General features: G+C 42.7%; 1 protein-coding gene across 1 annotated transcript; it reads right to left on the minus strand.

Annotated features, from left to right (window-relative positions):
* Nucleotides 1-1,813: 1,813 nt before the first annotated feature.
* LOC122395176 (DNA polymerase interacting tetratricopeptide repeat-containing, protein of 47 kDa) lies at nucleotides 1,814-3,441 on the minus strand. The gene is made up of 6 exons (XM_043392560.1): nucleotides 3,141-3,441; nucleotides 2,881-3,052; nucleotides 2,610-2,802; nucleotides 2,257-2,537; nucleotides 2,007-2,171; nucleotides 1,814-1,922 (listed from the first exon to the last, which is right to left on the minus strand). Exons 1-6 carry the CDS (start codon nucleotides 3,409-3,411, stop codon nucleotides 1,835-1,837), a joined length of 1,170 nt encoding a protein of 389 aa, XP_043248495.1. The 5' UTR covers nucleotides 3,412-3,441; the 3' UTR covers nucleotides 1,814-1,834.
* Nucleotides 3,442-21,069: the final 17,628 nt, after the last annotated feature.

Genomic DNA, 21,069 nt, shown 5'->3' on the forward strand with positions numbered 1-21,069 from the left:
TGGAGAACCAAGCCTCCTTGCTTGGCCCTGTCCGCTAGATTCACGAGATAACCAAGTTGCCGGACACTGGCTGATTCGCGTCTCAAAATTCACACTACGCACAGACTCCCAATTTCTACCCGGACTCGGAACGATCGTGTCAAACCGTGTCGATTCGCGTTCGAACAGGATCTATCGAGTTCCGCGTGGACACGTATGCACTCGCAAGAGTAACGTAGTTAGGACACCGCACACCTGCTTATCGTCGAGCAATAAATAGATACTTTTTTTGTTCCCCAGATGGCGAGAAACAGACTCATTGCCGACATCGCGACAGAAATACGCTGCTTTTGCTTGCACCGGTGGCATCGACTTCTCCCCTGATTCGATTAAATCGATTCGCTGTGAACGATCGATGTCGTGCCCGTTTCTCTCTTACCGCGGCCGGATGAGATCGATTTGTCGAAGGACAACCATCTTACAAGGATAAAAATAAGAGAGAGACGAAAGAAAAGTCGTATGAAACTAGATAAAAAAGTACGTATTATTTCCTTACGGTTCATCCAGAAACAATTGGTTTACATTAAGTTCTTTCTCACGTGTACGTTTTACGTCGTGCGAAATGCATCTGGTATTAATGGCGAGTCAGCTTTTCGCGAGACGAAGAAATTCGATTAAAGCCAGTAACATGGAAACTGTTGGTAATTTCGATCGAGTATCAACGGGTCAAACTCCGGCGGTTTCATCACGCCTCAAACTGCTCGACGTTTGAATCTGCGTTACGATGCAACAATGACCTCATGAATAATTTAACGCGCGCCATTGTCTCATCGGTATGTACTAATAACATCACGTCAGTTGTAGCGTATCCGACACTGATTCACTTCATGCATGCGCTTCTTTTTTATTTTCCATTCGGTCATCCGTAACTGTTGTTTCTTTTAAACCGACTGAACCCGGATGCATGCGATGTTTATCGACTTTGCAATATCGACAGGACACGACATTCACCATTGTTTCGTAAAATTACGTGAAAGAAGAGATATTCTTTTCGGTATCATAAAAGAGACTAATTCTCGTTAATTAACCAATACGGCTTTCAATAGGTTATTCAATTACCTTACTTGTCGTTCCGAGAAACTAATGCCGAATTAAGCACGAATAATCGACGATTAAACGTAATACTTTTTTTCGAGGAAAGGACATTCAGTGCAACGCGTGACTAATAGAATCGATTTATCGATCGTTTCAAACTGTCGTTGAATGAGAAAAATACACATATTGCGATGGCAAGGAATTACGAAAAAGGAAAAAATGTTTGCCTGCATTGCTTCGGCATCGTTTGCGTCCCGTTCCGCTTCTCTCCCACGCCGCAAAGGTCCCCCTGATCCTTAATTCGAACTTGAAACGAATGACCTTCGGTATCCACGAGCGACGAACCGATCTTTCGTACTCCCGATCGTGTTTTTGGCACAGCACTTTTCCGTCACCGTATTAGCACAACTTTAATGTACCAAACAGTTTCGAGAGCCACCGCGTCGGGACGTATCTGCACGTTCTGAGGCGTCTCTTGAACTGAATTTCTGACTGAGGCCCTTACTCTTTATGCCCATCTGGCTCCAGCAGGTGCTGCAGGTGGCACCACCTTCCGACCATACATTAGCCTCTCTTTTCTGTGCCGGTCCCTTTCATACAATACGAACCCGGGACCCACTTGCCGCGAATTTACATTCATCAAAAAATTCTAAAGGACTTTTACAAACGGTATTCTATCAAGGGAGTGAAAGGTTAGAATAATGATTAAGCTATTATCGACTTTAATAATAAATTTATTTACGGATCACGTGTAACAAGATTACGTATAATTTGTTAAAAATTTCGTTTCTGCTTCGCTCGATTTCACGAGAATTAAAAATGCTGGAGTTCCTCCTCGTACAATGAATCTAAAATTGATTTCAACATGATTTTACGAAATTTGATTATCATAATGTTTAGACAGTTTTCTGCGTTTTAGTTCTCGATCTTACCGTTCGTCCCGTAGTACTTTCTCTAAAGAATGGTTTATATTTACTTTATGGACGGAATATTTATCTTTACCCTCGAAATAAACGTTTATATTTTGGACGGTATAACGTCGCTCAGAGTCCCATTCTGGTGGCTCGTTAAAAAGCTGTTCTAATTGTTCTATTAACCTAAATAATCAAAGTTATTTAGAACGCCTTCACGCATTTTGGAATTGGGGAAAAATTAAAACGCTTATGCAATGTAAAAACGTACAATGTGTTCTCGTGAAAATTTTGTATGAAATCCGTTTGTTTCGTTTCCGGATATAAAATCATTACTGGCCAAATAAGTTTATTTTCAGCGTCCAGATGAACTCTGCTTTGTGCTATTTGCGGTATCCTAGGTTCTAAATCTTTCAAATCTGGATTTTTTCTTCCGTTGATCGATTCTAAATTAATACCCTTGCTTTTGATAATGTCTAGTAATTCTTCTTCTTCTTTATTTAGTTGCTTTTCTAATCTATCTAATTTCCTTTTATCTCTCTTTAAACGTTCCTATAAATATTACAATTACAGTTTTTGTATCCTCCAAACATCTTTCGAAGTTCTGCATAAGATATATCTTACTTTCGCAGCTACAGCCTGTGATTTTAAACCTAATATTGTTTTATCGGTTGGAGAATGAATTAAAAATTGATCGCAGAGATCAATACACTGATCATAGTCTTTAACATGAAAACAACAAGTAGCAGCTCTACTCGTAGCTTTTGAATAATTTGGTTTTAATTTTAGAGCATGCTTGGAATCGTTTAAACTCGATCTGTAATTTACGTGGAGGTATTGTAAATATCTGGCACAGTTACAATGAATAACATAACGTACAGTTCAATGTATATACCGATAATTTTCCAACATGAAATGAGCAGCGGCTCTATTGTTATAGAGCTGAGCCAATAATTCTGTTTCTTTACATTTGGTCCTTATACCTTCCGTGTAACTTAAAATAGCCAACCTATATTTCTTATACTTATAATTAAAGTTTCCATCCTCTTTATAATTATTTGCTAATTCTACAAAGGAGATGGAAATCAATCGTTGCTACACCAATAAAAATTAGTAGTACTATCGAAGCAAAAATATTAACAAACTAATTCAAACCCTCGGGCGTGTTCTCATCCTCCCCATATTTAAGTTGTTGCAATCCTTCCATCAAAGGAGAAAGTTCTTCCCCTGGTTCTGGTACTTTTTTCATGAAGAAAGGATGCTTTTCCATTTCTTCTTGCCACCGATCCTCTGGCCATCCTTCCGTATAGCTTTTTTTCTCTAAATTACTTATATATTCATCCAACTCTGCATCTAATTTCGAAGCAAGTACTAAACGTTCCTCGTCGCTCCAAGTTTTATGTTTTTTCTCACTCGCCTCTTCCATAGCCAAAAGATTTTACAAATTGATTTACGAATTCTGCATAACCTCCAAAGTACATAACCTCAAAAACTTGATGCGTTGCAGCATGTGTTATTCTAACCTCTTTTACCGACCGGGTACATTCGCTGTTCCATTCTAAAGGTGGCACCATTTGTATAATCACAAGAAGTTCAAAAATGTTATCGCGTTTTTTAAATACATTGTTGATAATTTTTTATGTTACAACTGTCCTTCGATATCAGTATTACAAAATCTTTGATAAAAAAATAATAACAGAAGCATTACATCGATTACACGGTATAAAGAGTTCATGACACATTTATAAAAAAAATTACGAAAATACATAAAATATTATCTAAAAGTTAATATAAACGCGAAAGGCAGTTGCTAATTACTCGGATGCAAAGACTGAAAACATTTTGAAGGTTCATTAATCAGAAAAAGAAAATAATTTTAATATATTTTTTAAAGCAGTCGTTAATATTTTGTAAAAATTTAATTACGTTTGAGAAACCATTATTAAATAATGGGGCATTATTGTACTACTCGTTAGTGAGAATACGACTCTTAGTTACGAATTGATTCACACTAGGAGAGAAAATTGGGAAACGGGAGTATGGGTAATCCTACAATAAAATCCGTATTGAAAGTTAGGGATGAGAAAAGCCAGAGGAGGATACGTCGATCGGGTAGGGGTGGCTAAGGTTCGGACGTTTACGCAAACATTCGGGTTTTGGCCCCTTTGTGCGTCGGGTAGGCAAGATGGCGCTCGGTGAAAGCTGGTCCACGATTGGTCGATGAGACCGCACCGCGAATCTCCCGAGAGCAGTCGCTTCCACGGCCTCGTAGCGGGCGAGTTGCTGGTCCCTTTGGAAAAAAGCAAAACACGCTCTCTCGTCGCGGCGACGAGTGTAATGGCCACCGTGGGCCTAGGATAACGGTGGAGGCGGTTCGGGTTCTTTGATCGGAACGCTGGCAAATCACGGGACGACTTATTCGCCAGTTACGATCAGTGAAATTTGATTTAAGCGTGTCGAACTGCCGCTCTTGTCGTTCAGAATCGTGGGCTTCTATCACCACGGTGAGGAAGAGTGCGTGTACATCAACCAGTGTGCATCAGTGTACTTAAATGTGTGCCAGCCATTGTCGAGCGTGCATCGTAGTGTGCCGGTCAGCGAATCGTTGAATACACTGGATATATCGGTTGTTCGTTTCACCTCTTGGATTCTACCCTCCTGATAAACGAACGTGGCCATCGGTGAGTACAGGCACGGTTAAACGAGACCCCGTATCGCGCACGGTGTCGATGATCGTACATCGAACAGTGGCTTAACGTTAGTCGGTGCGTGTGTGTACATTCTAGTCATTCTCTCCCTTAAAGCAAACGATCGTCTGTCGATGCTTTCATCTATGACTAGACGCACCCTCGACGTTCTCTTCTTATTTTTTTTTCTTGTACAAAAACAATCGTCGCGTTGTCATCGGTCGCCGGCGCGCGGTTTCTTTTACAAAAATTCCAACGGTTCAACGACGGTGGGATCGTGTCAGTCGTACACGATCTTTCGCACATGTATCACCGTCCTTTCCCATGGGGGAAAAGTCCATTTATTGTTATATGCAGGTAGTAATGAGAGTATGCGCGTTGCGAAGCACGATCAATTTCGGAAGATCTACCACCACGCTGCAAAAGATGTCGCGCCACCCTTTCCGTGCTAGTTTATTGTTGCTAAATGTTCACGGGTGCCCAAGGACCTTCACCTCTTTTTTTTTTTTTTTTTCTTTTCTAACGTGTCGACCGCCGGTTGATTTCAAGCGTCACGCCACGTAAGCGAGCAAATGATAAATTACAATTTCCATGGAAACCGAAGCGCGTTCGTCGAATACCTCCTCATCTCGTTACAGGAATATGCTAATTTCGCTATTACCTTCGATTCTTCGTAACGCACGACAAGCCTTCGAAATGCTTGTCAGCTTACGGGGCGTTGAAACGAATCGTCGCGTTTCCGTCTACGGTTCTCGGTAAGCAGCATCACCCCAGTCTTTCGCGATTACCCGCGGATGGGCGTATTCTTTCCGAACAAGTGTACTCGACGGAATCCCATTTACCCGAAAATAAATGCTCGTTCGCGTGAACGACCTCTTTAACCCGCGTTTAATAGCGCCGTTAAGATATCTCGAAAATAATATATCGCGAGCCGGTAACAGGTGCCTCTCATCGACATTTCCCGACCTTTTTTTCGCAAAGACAAACACGTGTTACGTCGTTTAACCGGAAATCCCGTCAAGTGTCGCTCATTTACCAGCGCGACAATGTTCTTGTACCAACGCGAAATGTTTGTTGGTAAAACGTTTCGCTGAAGCGCGGAATAACGGGAAAATCATTGCGCTCGCCGCGATCTGATTCCGTGTGGATATTTTGCCGTAATGTGCAACACTCGTAACGGGCCGAAAGTAGAGCGTTTGCACGTGTCGCTGACAAGACACGTAACCGTCAGTCATAGTCAAAACATATCTACAAACCATATTCTAGGAAACGTTTACTTAGCCTACTTACAGAATAAGGATTTTTACTCATAATGTTAATGACAATTATTAAGATCAGTGTAAAGCGCTGATAACACCCTATAAAAATAATAATTTCTTTCCTGACCAAGACGAACTTTTAACGTAAGTATAATACCCTTGATACGATTATGCACTTTAGTGATTCTAGATAATAATGGTTATTCTTCAAATTGAAAGTAACTTTCTACATAAAGTTTGTATTTCATTGTATAATGTCTTGTGTACGAAACTTTCATGATTTTGAGTATTAGTTCTATAATTATAGGTGTAACTATACTAATACCAACTTTTACATTATACATCGTGCAAAGATTTTATCCCGTTTTGCGATGAACGTTAATAAATTCTTATCGCGTTCGCTGTTTAATCGAATTTTGCGGTGGAAGTTACTCGCTCACGAATAAGATTAACATTTTTAATCTTTTCAAATGCATTTTGCAATACAGACTGGACGAATAAAACGAGATACACGTTCACGTATCGTTTCGTATGCCACGTATTAAAAATAATGTCCTCTTTTATGAAACGCAATTGGATTAACTCCTTAATCGCCAGTTATAAGCGTGGTTTACGTGTTTCGTCGGGGAACATGTAATTTCATTAACTAATTTGCGGAGATCGTACGCTAAACGTTTTCCGCGAGACTTGAATTTTAAAAGATAGGATTAATGTAAAATTATCAACAGGGATAAATAAAATGTTAAAATTTTTTCGAATGTTAACGACGAAACGAGGCGTTCCATAATTCCGTGAATTCGGTATTTTCTTTTACTTCTGACGAGCTCTTCGGAAACCCCGGCAGTGAAAATGGATACGCAACGCAAAAGTAAATTTCGCTGTTAGGTTTCGTACTAATTAAATTAGCTCGTGTAACAATATCTAACTAAAATTTCGCTCGAATATCATAGACGTAAATTCGTTTCGTTAAAAACTAAAAAATTGGATGAATACGGCTTTATCAAATATTTCTTGACAATTCGTGTTCTTTGGTTTAATATGTTGTAATATGTTATTTTTTGCACGTGACTGGAATTCTAATTTGTATTGAATTACAAAGGTTGGTAGTCATAATTGAGATTTTAATATCGTATCTTCGTATTCTTTTTCGTTAAATTTGACCTTTATTTTCAGGAAATTGTCCACCGTCGAAATGTATTATTCTCCCACTTTGAGCGAGCCCAGGACTAAATTAAATATTAGCCAGAAGGTGGTTAATGAAAAAGACCAGCGGCCATCGATCGGTTTATACGAAAGCACTTTGTTCGGAGTGACGAAATGAGCTGCAGATGACGACGGTTCGACTGTATTTGACGATCCTCTCATAAAATTCTTCTGACGTTGATTGCATGTACTCTTGTCGGCGGGAATCGTTCGGGGTGGGCTCCGAGCTCTTTCAAAAGTTCTATCGCGTGCTTTCGGTAGCCTTTGTTAATCTGTCATGATTTATGCAGAAGCACGATTTAAGTGAAAACCCTTATCGACGCGGCTAATACGTTCAGCGATAGAGATTATTTGACCACACGGTGGGGAATCTTCCATGTTTATAAATTCTTCGCAAGCTTTGAATCAACTAGTCATTTTTAATTATCGAGGACCATCGAAAGAAATTGAATAACGATGCAATTTATAGAGGCTTTCGATTTAATGAGATATTCGAGTTACGATAAAAAAAATGTTTATTCGTAAATATGATTTAAATTCCGAGCATAAACATAAGCGTTGAAAAAAAAAAAAAAAAAAACATTAAATGCACCGGTATCGTGATGAATAGGAACTTAATTATGTTTAAAGACAGCCCTCAATTATCATTACAGATTGATTTTTTGTTGGCTGACAGGACCACTCAGCCGTCAAATAAATTAAGCAAGCGTACAAATGCTCGTTGCCGGGAAGGGAAAAAACTCGGTATCGGTCGATAAAGATATCCGTTCATTTTGCAATTTAAGCACGACTGATATTTTTTCGGTAGAATCCGGCCGTAATAAGATTCGCGATATTAAATAATTCGAAGGTAGAAGGAAAATAATTGCGATCGAGTGGGTCGAGCAGAGACCTGGCTTGCAACGATGCCGACACGAATATTAACGTTCTTTTTCTTCATCGTGGCGTATCCAACAATAACAGTAATGGATCCGGTGGCCGACCGTTCGTTATAGCGTCGTAAATGTCACGGCCGACGATAAAAATTTCTAACGAGACACACATCGTGCCTTCGCTGCTCTCTACCCATTGCTCCGAAAGGAGTCATTGGCAGCGTTTCGATCGTTCGCTTATAGGCCCCATAGTAAATAAACACTTCGCGTACGCTAAGAAAGAATAAACGTTAGAAAAAAGAAGGGGAACGGAGAGCAAAGTCGGTGCGTCAAAAGAGATTCGTTGCTTCGACACGTCTAGGTTCGGTTGGAATGGGACTCGGCGGGGCAAGGCGGTGAGCAAGCGTACCCCCTCCTCCGTTTAACTCCTTGAAATCCGACGATGTTTAATGAGACGTCAAGAATTTGATGCGAGTTTTCGAAGCAAGTTGCATAGCACGGGCGGTCTGTATAAAGACGGCCTTTATATTTGACCGGTCGGAAATTCAGTGAGCATGTGGCAACGCCGGATCCTTCTGTTTCTTTCTCCCTCGGGGGCTCGCTCGATTCGTCGGGCGCATCTTTTTCCAACCGGCAGCGGCGGCCATCGGGGCCCATCGTGTTCCCGTAGCAGAAAGTTTCTTCTACCTTTGCCACGCCACCACCTTGCACCCCATCCACCGTACTCTTTTATTTTATTATTCGACCCGACCTCGACGAGTTAGGCTGCGTTGGCTCGCCGCGCGGTACCTCGGCCCTCGTCCCTCCCCGTGGCTCCCCCCTGTCCCACCGCCCGCTCCCTCTTCGTTTCTCTTTACCTTCGAAGCATCGTCTCACGGCTAACGGAGAAACTGGAATCTCGTTGCGCGAGGATACACGAGAGTCTCTCTTTCTCTTTCTCGTTTCAAACGAGCGGCACGGCAGGGGGGGGGGGGGTAGGGAGTCGAGGCTCTCTCTAACGCGTACAATTAGTTTGTCCCGACTTCGGCGGCCCCGACAAGCATTTCCCCGCCATTTTCTATTTATCTTGGACGCGTTATCGATGCTCGGAGCCAGCCGCGCATATTAAAACTTCACGAGGCTCGCCAGGAATCCAGGAAGAGGTGCAGAAGCACGGCCAGGGGGGTGGTAGGGGAATCATATATACAGGACGGTGGAAACTTTTCATAATGTAGGATGCTGGATCCGTTTAGAAATTTTTCAATCGTGCCCCGGGTATCGTGAACTTTGCATTCCTCGCGTCCTTCGCGTACTCGGATCATGCGGAATAATACTGACTCGCTTCGACTAACCCTTTGCGCGGTTTTACATTTTTATCGAAATATGCGCCTGGTTATATCCACGCTGTATATTCCCCGCCCGATGCTATAATACCGATATTTTTTCGTCTTATTTTTTTTTTTTTCCTCTTCGATCATTTAAGCGGCCGTTCCCACGTACGCGGTGAGTCACGGGATCCGTGCTTTATCAGGTCTACGATAACGCACACCCTTCTATTTGTTTTACCGTTTAAATGCTCAGTCTATGCGTTTTTACGCATTCCGTTTCTTAAAATACATCGTAAATACGTTTGTACCTTCTTGGAAAGTGTTATGCTAGAATTATTATTGTTTGACATAAAATTATAGGAAACCATACGCACAAACGAGAATGTCGTTCCAGTCGACTTTTATTTTATATCAATTATTATGTTTATTAAACGAGATTTCAGTATAATCTAGAATTGAATATTTCCCCAAGGGGCCTGGGTAAACCAGAGGTCGAAATGCAGAGAAATATTTAAAAAGCCAATTTTAAATAAAATAGCTCCGCATGGCACGATAAATACTCGTTTATCAATACATTATCAAGGACGTCCAAAGGAGCAATAAATTGAATTTTTCATTCGGGGAATTTTGTTAATACGCATTTCAAAGCCAGAAATAACTTTGCCCCGTTGCTCGTAATATTTTTGAATGTGGAAGCCCTGAAATATGAACGCCATTTAATTAAAACGTTTAACCTTATGACATAAAAGCTCGGTTTCATTACACACGTCGCGGTGCAAGATTTAAGATCCCTGGATGAAATCTTCGAATTGCTCGGAACTCCTTTAAAAGTTCGACCATTACGTTTAACGGTACTCGCGATGAATGTTTTATATCGCCACCCTCATTTTTCGTTCGCGTTTAATATCGGAACAGCCGTAACGTAATACTCCCGGGGATAATTTTCATTAAACGAGCGGGGATATTCTTTGCATTATATATAAATCGCAATTTGTAACAACGACGCGATAATTGGGGAGGTGCGTTTCGCGACAATTACGAACGATAACGGAAGTCGCAAATATTTTTGTCGGTTAATCAGAAATCAATCACGTCCGCGCGTAGACAGAGGGACAAAGAGGAGAAGAGTCGATTTACCAATACAACGTGACGCGACTCGCGAAGCTGGCCCGCTGCCATGTTTTCGTTCGAAATTCGCACGATCAATTAAATGTTAATTAATACTACGAAATGAACCGTTTCGAAACATTCTTGATTGTTATAGCCCGATAATCGTTAATCCCCCCCGAATATCTAAGTGCGATTGTTTAATCCCGTTAACTTTATACATTCAAACTTTCCATCCAAACGCTTTCAACATTTTTTTTTGGCACGTTTATTTAATTACCCTTTGTAGCCTTTTTTATGCCTGTATCATTTTTATGGCTTCGAAAATATTGGAATGTTGTCAAACGGCAACGCGAGATGCGTTTGGAGGGTTTGGCGCGGATGAAAAAGATGAGTTAGAGAGGGATGCGCGCGACGCAAAGAAGCATAGCCAAGAGTGCAAAAGGTCCGCGTTATCGTTTCTCGATTCTCACGGGGGCCGTGTATCGGTGCCATTCACAGTTTCTTCTGCCGGCAATTAGAAAACACGTAAACGAGTTTTCGGTACGTTAATCCCGAAGAACGTAATTCCAGCGCGGTGTGCATCCTGGCCTCGGCCTCCCTACTGGTGGATGACCCCGTGGACTTTCAGACGCGCGCGCGCGCGCACACATACACGCAGAGGACTCTCGTCTGCCTGGCTGTGTGCACGACCACGTACACGGTTTATCGAACAGGAGACCGGTCGTTAAAAGTTTGAAACATTGTAGGGAAAACACGCGTTGTTTTCACGGTTTCTATGCTTTTTTTTTTAACTTGTTTCTCCCCTTGTTTTTTTTTTTTTTTTTTTTTATTAATACGTGTGTCGGGCTTTGCGTTCGAAACCTCGGCGTTTCGACTTCCAAGGGGCAAAAACAATTATGTGCGCATACCTGTTAATAAATATCGAGCTCTTCGCGATTAGTTCTCTCGCGTACGTGCAACCAGGAGAGTATGCATATTTGCGCCTTTGAAATATTAAAGTATCAGCTTGGTTAGGATATTAGTTCCCATATTAACTTCACGGTGTATTCTAAAACCGTTTAATTCATACAATGATACCGTGGAGGAGGCCGGAGGACGTGATAATGAACCCGCCGGCGTTCCGAACAATACGAACGTTTGAAAAGTGTTTTAATTAAACGGCCGACTGATGTGGACAGTTTGCCAGCGCGGAAGCTGATGGAAAATGAGGAAATTAGAGTGTGGAAAGAATCGTCTGCCATTATTATTTTTTATGTTATATCGTACAAATATATTCGTACGATTCTTCTATAAAAGTGTTTAATTTGATCGCAAAATAACCTCATAAATGTTTAATTACTTTTTTGGAATACGTTTTTGCATTCGCTTTAATTACGGTGAAAATTCGTCCAACGAATTACGTAAGAGGTTTTGAGAATTCATCCGTGCAAGATTCTATATATAGTTTTCACCAAGAATTCAATTTAATAGGAAGCATAGTTTCACATGATTGCGTTAAGATGCATTCTCGTCTTAAGCAGTTACGCATGAAAATTCCGAACCAACGTTCTCAGATTCCAGTTTCGTTCTCGGAACAATAACGTATTTGCACACATCTCTCCGTTTTGTTGTCGATCAGCGATTGTTGCTATTCAGTTCCTGGAACGTATGGAACAACGAAACGATTGTAGACCCCGTGTATCAATCGCGCGTTTTGTATAACAAGTGAAATCGCTAGAGAGAGTCGGTTATACGTCTAATTACTTTTCTTCCCAGCCAACTCTGGTATCGAACGCCGACTCGCGATCCTTCGACATAATAATACGTGCATTTCTGCATTGTAACAGAAATAATTAGTCTTCTGTTGCAACTAACAAATCCGTAGTAAAGGAAAATCGAAGAATATATATTGCAAGCGTAAGACTACGGAAATTACATAACAAAATTAAACAACATTCTAACTTTGATTTAATGCCACTTCGAATCTTGTAATTCTTTTCAGATTCGCGATCAGCGTTCCCGAAAATCCATGCGTACTAATTTTCATACAAAACCGAAATTACGATTTTTTTTTTTTCGGAAAAAATAAATCAATGCCCTTGTCCTGGCGAGAAGTTCGCTCGTTTAAATAATTACGACCAGCGAGCGCGCGTTGATCGTTCGAGTAACGGACAAACGAGATCTCCTGTTCGTTGTTCGAAATTTGTATTCGAACGAACGAACGTCGCCGTCCACCATAGACGCGCCAAAGGGTTAATAGACGGTCGACCGTGCGACGCGACAACTGGAATCGTAAAGACTCGCAAGGAATCCGAAAGAAGCGACGCGGTTGGCAGCGACTCGTCGGTTCGTCGCTGACGTGTCGCGGGGACGCGCGGTCGATATGCGCAAACGATCGACGATGGGCGGACAGGAGGAGAGGGGCGGTGGGGGTAGCGGGTGGGGTGTGCGTTTTCGCGTGCATGAAAAATCCATCGGATCTAGTCGGCGCTCGACTCTCTCTAGCGCGCGTGGTTATATTATGGAAATCAGTGGAATCGGAGTGCAGAGTATGCAAGACACGTGAATTAAACACGTAATACACCGACTCGCAGTGCACCTGTCGCGCATGCAAATCACTTAAGCCGCTGAGCCTGCTCCTGGCCGGTTTCCGAGCTTTTTCGGCCGCCGATGCATATCGCCGCGCGGCGCTGCGCGCTCCCCGTGCCAGTGTGCGTCGCGCGCGCCTCCGTGCAACGCATCGGGTTCCCTTTGTATCGTTTCCCCACGCAACGTGCGCGCGTGTAGTAGATCGAGATAATTCATCGTGGAATTCCTCGATGGTCGACCGTAATCGCCCCGGCGAAACACCGCGCGGCACGGAACGGTTTCCCTTTCTTTCTTCGGTCCCGTGTGCTTCTTTTTCGTGTTTTCTTTTTTCTTTTTCTTTTTCTTTTCTCCCATTGCCCGATTACGCGGTGCGTGATAATTGTGAGAAAAGTATGTCGATTTGTCGTATTGCGCAACGTAAAAGTCGCGACCCGTTCCCCGGCGCATCGTTTTTACAGGCGAGAACCAGCCTGCGCACAAAAAGCGTCCCACTTTCGTTCCTCCGCGCTTAGTTTACTTTGGAATTGTTGTTGGTCGTTCAATGAAACGTTTACGACCGAAGTTATCTCGGTTTCGATCGAAACGGTGCCTCTTGCTTATGACATTGGTACTTTGTTATTTCTTCGTTTAGGTTGACGGTCGGGCGTACTTTTTCTAGGAGGGAACGGAACGACGAAGATGGTAATTTTTCCTACTTTTAACTATTCGACTACAGGTTTTCAAGTTTTATTTTGTTATTTATCTTGGTCACTGTACAATCAGGTTTGAACTTTAATAAAGGGTGAATCTTTACTGAGAATTTCTGTAGAGGGGAACGAGTGAATAATGAATTAAAATTCTTTGTGAAAACGAGCATTCCGTGGTCTCAGGCTCGATACAGTTTTCACGGTTTATGAAATGTTAAAATATTCTTTTACAAAACGGCTGTTTGCACCGAACAGACCTCGTAGAATGATATTTTTGTGGTCTATTCTCATGGACGTTAACTTTGCACGTATAATGGATTCGTCAGCGCGCGGCGTGGGTGTGAAGGAACCCGGAGATCTTCCCAGTCGATAAATAACACGTCGAGCGGTGTTTACTTTCTTCTGTCGTGCTGCTGTTTCCATCACTACGTATGTGCATATTATATGGCCCCGGTGTTATTTTCTCGTCCGAGGTAAATAGTTTCAACCCAATTCGGAAACCGTGAGATAAGTGGACCTCGTTTCCGAACACGATGAATAATTGAATATGGCACACCGGGTATAGCGGATGAATAAGTTTTCAAATAAGGAATTTGAATGCGCTGTTAATTAAGATCCTCCGGGTATTATTAGCGACGGATAATACCGTTGGCTCGCAAACACCGGGGCAACGAATTTTACGCACATTGAATTTCCAATTTCATGGTTTGAATCGTTAAAAACCTGCATTTTCGTGAATAGTATTAACGCTCGGTGAATTATGCGTCTAACAAGGGGAACATACGATTGGGACGAGGCGCTTTTTGAACAGAACGGGGTTCAAATTGTAGGGGCTCATGAATATATAGAAGTCGTGGAACATTAGCCATATATGTCCAGCCATTTGTATAAAACGTGGCTTCGAATATTAAAATTTTCAACGATCCCGTATCGAAGTTAAGCGATCATTGGACTTTTAGAGCTCGTTAGACACTTCTTTATGTTTCCTACTAACCGATTTGAACTTACTCGGGTTTTAAGTGCCCCTCGAGAATAACAAGAAAATTATTAATTTGTTATTTAATTGCATTAAATAATTTTTACTGGCTTTTCAATAATTACTCGCAAGATTTAAATATCATCGTCCTATATTTTAATGGGGGATTCTAGAGGCCAAAATAAGACGAAAATCAGGAATACCAATTTATTGATGGAGGCTTCGTTAAAAAGTTATTAACGTTTGAAGTTCCGCCCATACTGAATTTTTTTCTCGAAAATGCGCAGGATTTCGGGGATATGTGTATTGACCAAAAATGATTGTAATTGATCCCTGTAATGAAAAATAATTTTTTTAAAACGATTTGAAATTTTGTAATTTTGTCGAAAAATTTCACACATTCTCCAATTTTTTTCTCGAAAGCAGGTAGGATTTCGATGGTATGTCTATTCACCAAAAATGATTGTAATTAACCCCTGCGACCGAAAATAATTTTTCCAAAAGAATTTGAAATTTTTTAATTTTGTCGAAAAATTTGCCCACATACTGGAATTTTTTTCTCAAAAATGGGTAGGATTTTGGGAGTATGTGTAATGACAAGAAATGATTGTAATTGATTCCCGCACTCGAAAATAATTTTTCCAGAACGATTTGAAACTTTGTAATTTTGTCGAAAAATCTGTCCACCTACTCGAATTTTTTTCTCAAAACTGGGTAGGATTTCGGGGGTGTGTCTATTCACCAAAAATGATTGTAATTGACCCCCTCAACTGAAAATAATTTTTCCAGAACGATTTGAAATTTTTGAATTTAATTTTTAATAACTATTTAAGGAAGCCTCCATCAACAAATTGGTATTCTTAATTTTCGTCTTGTTTTGGCCTCCAGAATCTCCCATTAAAATTTTTCCCAGGGGTGGCCGAACACCCTGTATATTAAAAGATTAACAATAATAATAACAATGGTATAGAATTTAATAATACGCATTAGGTTCGAAAGGAATTGTAAACGTGCACGTTACGTATTTGTTCGAACGATTTGAAGTTTTTTATATCGGTAATAATTTCGGCCATCTGCCGTGGGCCATACGCCCACGCGCACGCGCCCTGGCGGTCGTGCGCGGGACGCATAACGATGCTTCCGTCGCGCATAAATTAACATCGTCGAGCGGTTCGGTTAACCCCGACGCGCGAGACAATTTTCGAAGAAATTTGTCGTACGATAATTCGAAGCGGCTTTTCAAGTGTAAATTCACTGCCTCCTGTTTCTACGGCGGGCTGGTCGGGTCGAGTATGCAAATAGGTTGGTCAAGATACCCGTCGGAAGGAGGAAGGACTCGTTATTCCGATACCATTGTTTGTATTTCATAGTGGTACCGTGAATCATCGGGTTGCTTAATTCCCGATACCGCTGGAAGCTCTCCGTTGGACGTTGGACGCATTTTAAACGGCTTTTGTGTGTCGTTCGGGTCGTCCCCTCCCCCTTCATCCGTCTCCCGTCGTATTTACCGGAAATAAAAGTTTTCCCCGAGGATTACGCGGCGATTTACAGTTCGATATTGAAACCATGAAGGTGGCGAAGGTGGCGAAATTACGGGAGAATTCCGCGCGATCAATAATTCGGTTTAATGAAATTCGACAATGCTGGGGCGTTCGCGAGCGTACGGAGGAATGAAATTGAAAATTAATTTTCGATTAAAATTGCGACGAAACGACCCACGCCAACGCGCGAACGATCGAGAAATATATATTTTATTCACACAACACGTTCGCGCGACTCACGCACTAATTGTTTATTTACGTTGTCCTTGCGTATCAGGAACGATTACGCAGGTTGGTGTTGCATTATTGTCGTTTTTCTCGTGCATCGAGTTTGCCTCGAATTTTGAATTATTCGAATAACGGTACATTGTCTCTCGACACAAATGCTTTTTTATCAATATTGTACTACGTAACGGACGATTTGCATAGTGCAACGGTCGACTGGTTCAGGTTACTTTCGCAAGAAAGTAACTTGTTTCTTCGCTCTTGCAAGAAGATGTACAAAAGTATTACTAAATTCGACGGTCTTCTAATAATTCAAATAGGCACCCTTAATTATTTAATCGACGTCCCTAACGTTCTCAAAGGAAATATGAAAAATGGTACTCGGGCTATCGACACGCGAGGCGCTCAAAGGCGCGGTTGAATTTCGAATTACGACCGTCCTGTGGCAAGTCTCGTAGAGCGTAACGTAAAAAGAAAACGACGGAGGCCCCATCATTACAGAAATGGGATAACATTAATTCTGGCACCGGTTAAGAAATTCATTAATTAATTACTCGACGGGCCAAGGAGTCCTCGCGGCTCTCCCGCGAGATACTAATTCGAATTAAAGAGCGCCGACGTGAAATAAAAGAAACGACGAGAAACGAATGTTACGCTTTCCAAAGCGGTTAAGCGGTTCTCTCCGTTCTCTCGTTTTCTTTTTCGTTCTTCGAAACCGAACGGGTCTTTACGGGCGGATATTAATGACGAGCACCGTTTCGAGCGGATACGGTTACATTATCGATTAACACAATCGCGGAATGTAATACCGGCGAGAGGCGAGCCAGGCATTTTTGCGCGCGGCGGCGGCGTTTACAAAAGAGTAGAACGTCGGGGCAATTGCGCCGCGGCACGGCGATGATTTCATATTTTGGGAATCTTCAGCGTGCCGGGCGTGCCAGTCGCTTTAATTATTCGAAGACCGCGGTCGGCCGAGGTTAATCGTTGTAAATACCGCGTGAGAAGTAGCGCGTACTCTACAATCTCGTCCCGTAATAAATAGAAACCATGCACGGTTAGGAAACTCGCGCAAAAAGGATTACTCGTCCGTTGGTTAATCTTGCAAAAATTCCTTGAAAATTAAATAAAATTTTAGTATCAACACGCTCGCCGTCCGTGACCCGTATATGGGTCACAGCGCCACGCTTTTGAATACGCAGCTAAGGAATCGGACAGTGAACGCTCGTCCAAGAATTAGTACAACGTTGGATACGTAACGTGCGTGGTTTTTAAATTTTGGTTCTTTTCGTCCACAAGGTTGCCGGTTGCCGACCCTCGTCACGGAAGAACGAGTCGAAGGATCGTACGTAGCGTAGCTCCGTAGTCAAACGGTTAAGCCTTAGCCACTTTAATCAGGGATTATCTCTTGAATTTTCTACATCGGTTTCCCAGCGCGTAGGTTCTGTTGCAGACGGATCTAAGATCTTGCATTCGAGGTGGTTTCGAGCCTTTGTAGGAGACCGTGTAGGAAATTATGAGAGCGAGTCGAGGAATGGTTGGAGCCCCAAGAGGCAAGAATCCGCCTGGTGCCTCGACAGGCTTAGGGCCGCGCTACAAAGAACCCACCGTATGACTAGCAATGCTCGCTATGAAACTTGCACGAGTTGCCAGATCCGTCAAGTGTAGGTCAATGAATTAAGCAGGATCTCTGGATTAACTTCGACGTTTACAGATCCAATCATAGTCGGACCATTTGTCCCAGGTCAGCTAAATCAGTCCTCCCCGAATGCAGACGAAACGCTCGATATAATTTCTTAATATGCATAATCTGAACTCATTCGCGATGTAAATAGCACGAGCTCGCATAGGCGTGGGAATCTTCGCCCAATATCGTCGAATAGTAGCACGGAATACATAAACCTTCAAAACTCCTTTAAAAGTTTTCTTTCGGCGATGAAAATTTACTTTTATCTCGTTCGAAATACTTTGATCTACGATACTCGCGTGCAAACATATTTTCATAATAAATTTTAAAACAGCACTCGTTAACTGGCTTAGACGATAGTCTAATCGCTCGGTCTTATTCCTGCCACTCACTTATCCACGTTCAAGCCACTGCTCGAGGAACTCTTGCTAAGCTTCTTGACCTAAATATGTTATTCGAAAATGGCGTGGTAATATACCGGGCGAAAAAGATGACAAAAATCGGGCAATCTTTACGACCTACTTGGAAGACATACTGCAGACTATGGTCCAGAAAGGAATATTATTTGAATAAACGTGTCCTGTCACATTTTTCCTACTAATTTTTAGAATAAAAACATCCCTAAATTAAGCGACAGTGCAAAATTAAAATGTTGTCAATACATTGTCGATAATAGTTATGGGGAACGACTGAAAAAAGATTCCAAAAATCTTATTCAAATTTTAGATTTGTTATTTTTGGAATTTTTCTACTCTTTCATCTGCGACAGAGAGGTATAAATTCAGTTTCGATTCGGCAACGATGGAAACGATAATTGTTTGTTTGGCTGAAGTTTGAGAACCCCTGGTCCACGCTTGATATATCATTTCGGTTTCGACGCGTCCTCGACGCTCGAACGTTCCAGGAAAGTGGCATTTGTGCGAACGAGAACAGTCCACAATGCGCGACGGGGCTGCACGTGTACGCAGACGGTCGTCCGAGGCCTCCACCTGCCGTCCATTTGTCACATCCCAAAACTGCGTTACGTTGCACGTCGAATTTTCCGTATAAAACGGCCCTAAGTTGGCCATTGACTGCGGCTGTCGTCGTTCAACGTGTCGGCGTTCCGCTTTTCGCTTTACGTCTCTCTACTCTCTCTCCGGCGCTGTAATCTTGCTCGTCCGTCTCGCTCGAACGCATGGACTACTGGTTCTCTCTGTCCCTTTCGTTCCTCTGTTCCGTCGACCATATGGTTCCGCGCGGGCCTCTGTGCGCGCATTCATTCATAATACACGCGACCCTAAAAGTTCCAACGCGTCGTGCCGAGCGTGCACCGGGCGAAACTTGGTCCGGGGGCTGTGTTCAAAAGCGACGAGGATCGCGCTGGCGCGTTTGAAATTTTTAAAAACGACCTTCCTCGACGTTTCGACGCGCGCCCCGCGGGGACTAATTTGCGGACAGCGGTGGCAAAAGCCGCGAGGGCGTTTTCCGACGAGCCTGGTTCGCCCAGCCCGTTGAAAAATGCAACGATTAACCCTTTCGCTGTTTAGTCCGCGAGAGGTTAGAACGAGGCGAAACGTACCGACGTTTAACCGCAATCTTAAACTTTCGGTCCCCTAAATAAATACGTACTGTTTCATCGAACGGAAGAATACATTTAGTAGATATCGTACCATCAACAGAGAAAGAAATCCACAGAAGCAACGTGTTGACGGGAAAAGAATCGGACACAAGGTATTACGATAAAGCCTCGATTTAACCCAGACCCCGATTTAACGGATTTCGGATTTAACGGACGGAACTTTACCGGTCCTATTTCGGTGCATACCTACGTTATAGTGTTTGCTTCTTTCCTGTATTATTTTAAAGTCGGGAGAAGTTATGTTTCCCATCGTATAAACTAATGTCTACCAACGTTGCTATCATTCAACCGGAATTTATAGCTCCTAGCAGTGGCGCCCCCTAGATTTAGTCAGTATGTACTAAAATAAACGCGAAAGATAGCGGAGCTGAATGCTTTTATTTCAGCTCGTAAGTAGTTTGCCTACAAATTGTCATTTTCCAAGCGCAAATCAAGGTGGAATTACCTAAAGAACGAGGAAACATGAAAACGACCACTATACCCGGTTTTATTGACACAAGGGTTAAAGAGGAAACGGTACAGCGACGATATTACCCCAGGCTTCAGCCGCAGACTCGACCGCGTCGCCATTCGTTTGTTGATCGCAGCGCCTGTTACACGGAGTTTCTGCTTTCCATTGTGTTCGCGCGCTGGATAAATAGTAACGTTCTCACGATTCTATTGTATGCGCGCGAATAAGTGTATTAAAATTCGCAACGAATTTACGCCAGGGCAACAAGAAACGTTGTTCCATTTTCGTCGACCGCTCGTTACACAAAACCCTTTCTCGAGATTTATCGTCCGGGGTAGGTGTTTCAAGCAGAACGGGACGGGGAGTTCCACGGGACGGATTAAAAAGAACTGGAGATACATAAAACATCGGCTTTCCCGTGACCAAGAGCAAAGGGAACGGCACCCAAGGATATTCGACTATGTAAATGTTATCTGGTGCTTCTAGAGCGGGGAGCAGTAAGCAGCCCAGGAAGCGCCGGACACGCCAGACAGTAAGTCATAAATTCGTGGAAACTCTCTGGAAATCTGTGTCACGAGTTAAGGGCTAATCCCTCGGCTACGCCTTGAAAGCGAGGCGCGGGTAACACGGCCACGGGAGCCAGAAAGCGTTTTAGGGAAAATCGGAGGCGAACGGGAGATACGCGAGCACGGATGGCGGAAGGGGAGGGTAGGAGAGGTAAAAGCCAGACCCAGGCAGATTATGTCGTCACGAGAGGTTCTTCCTGTCGTCGTCCGGAGTCCCGGAGTCCGTGTCTGACAAAAGGAAACCGACCTAAAATGGGAGATTTTTCGGGCAACGCCGTGGCGCGTTTCCTCGCTTACCTGGCAGAAATTGTGAAAAGAAGACACGGGG

The sequence above is a fragment of the Colletes gigas genome, unplaced genomic scaffold (assembly GCF_013123115.1).
Source record: "Colletes gigas isolate AHSC1104 unplaced genomic scaffold, ASM1312311v1 Colletes_gigas_Sc00005, whole genome shotgun sequence".
In the NCBI taxonomy this organism is placed as follows: domain Eukaryota; kingdom Metazoa; phylum Arthropoda; class Insecta; order Hymenoptera; family Colletidae; genus Colletes; species Colletes gigas.

What these genes read in the sequence shown, in the direction of transcription:
- LOC122395176 (XM_043392560.1), bottom strand. Translation starts at nt 3,411, where the DNA reads ATGGAAGAGGCGAGTGAGAAAAAACATAAAACTTGGAGCGACGAGGAA. An exon ending in CACAGGCTGTAGCTGCGAAA is followed by an intron (nt 2,538 to 2,609) that starts GTAAGATATATC and finishes TAATATTTATAG; the next exon opens with GAACGTTTAAAGAGAGATAA. An exon ending in AAAGTACTACGGGACGAACG is followed by an intron (nt 1,923 to 2,006) that starts GTAAGATCGAGA and finishes AATCAATTTTAG; the next exon opens with ATTCATTGTACGAGGAGGAA.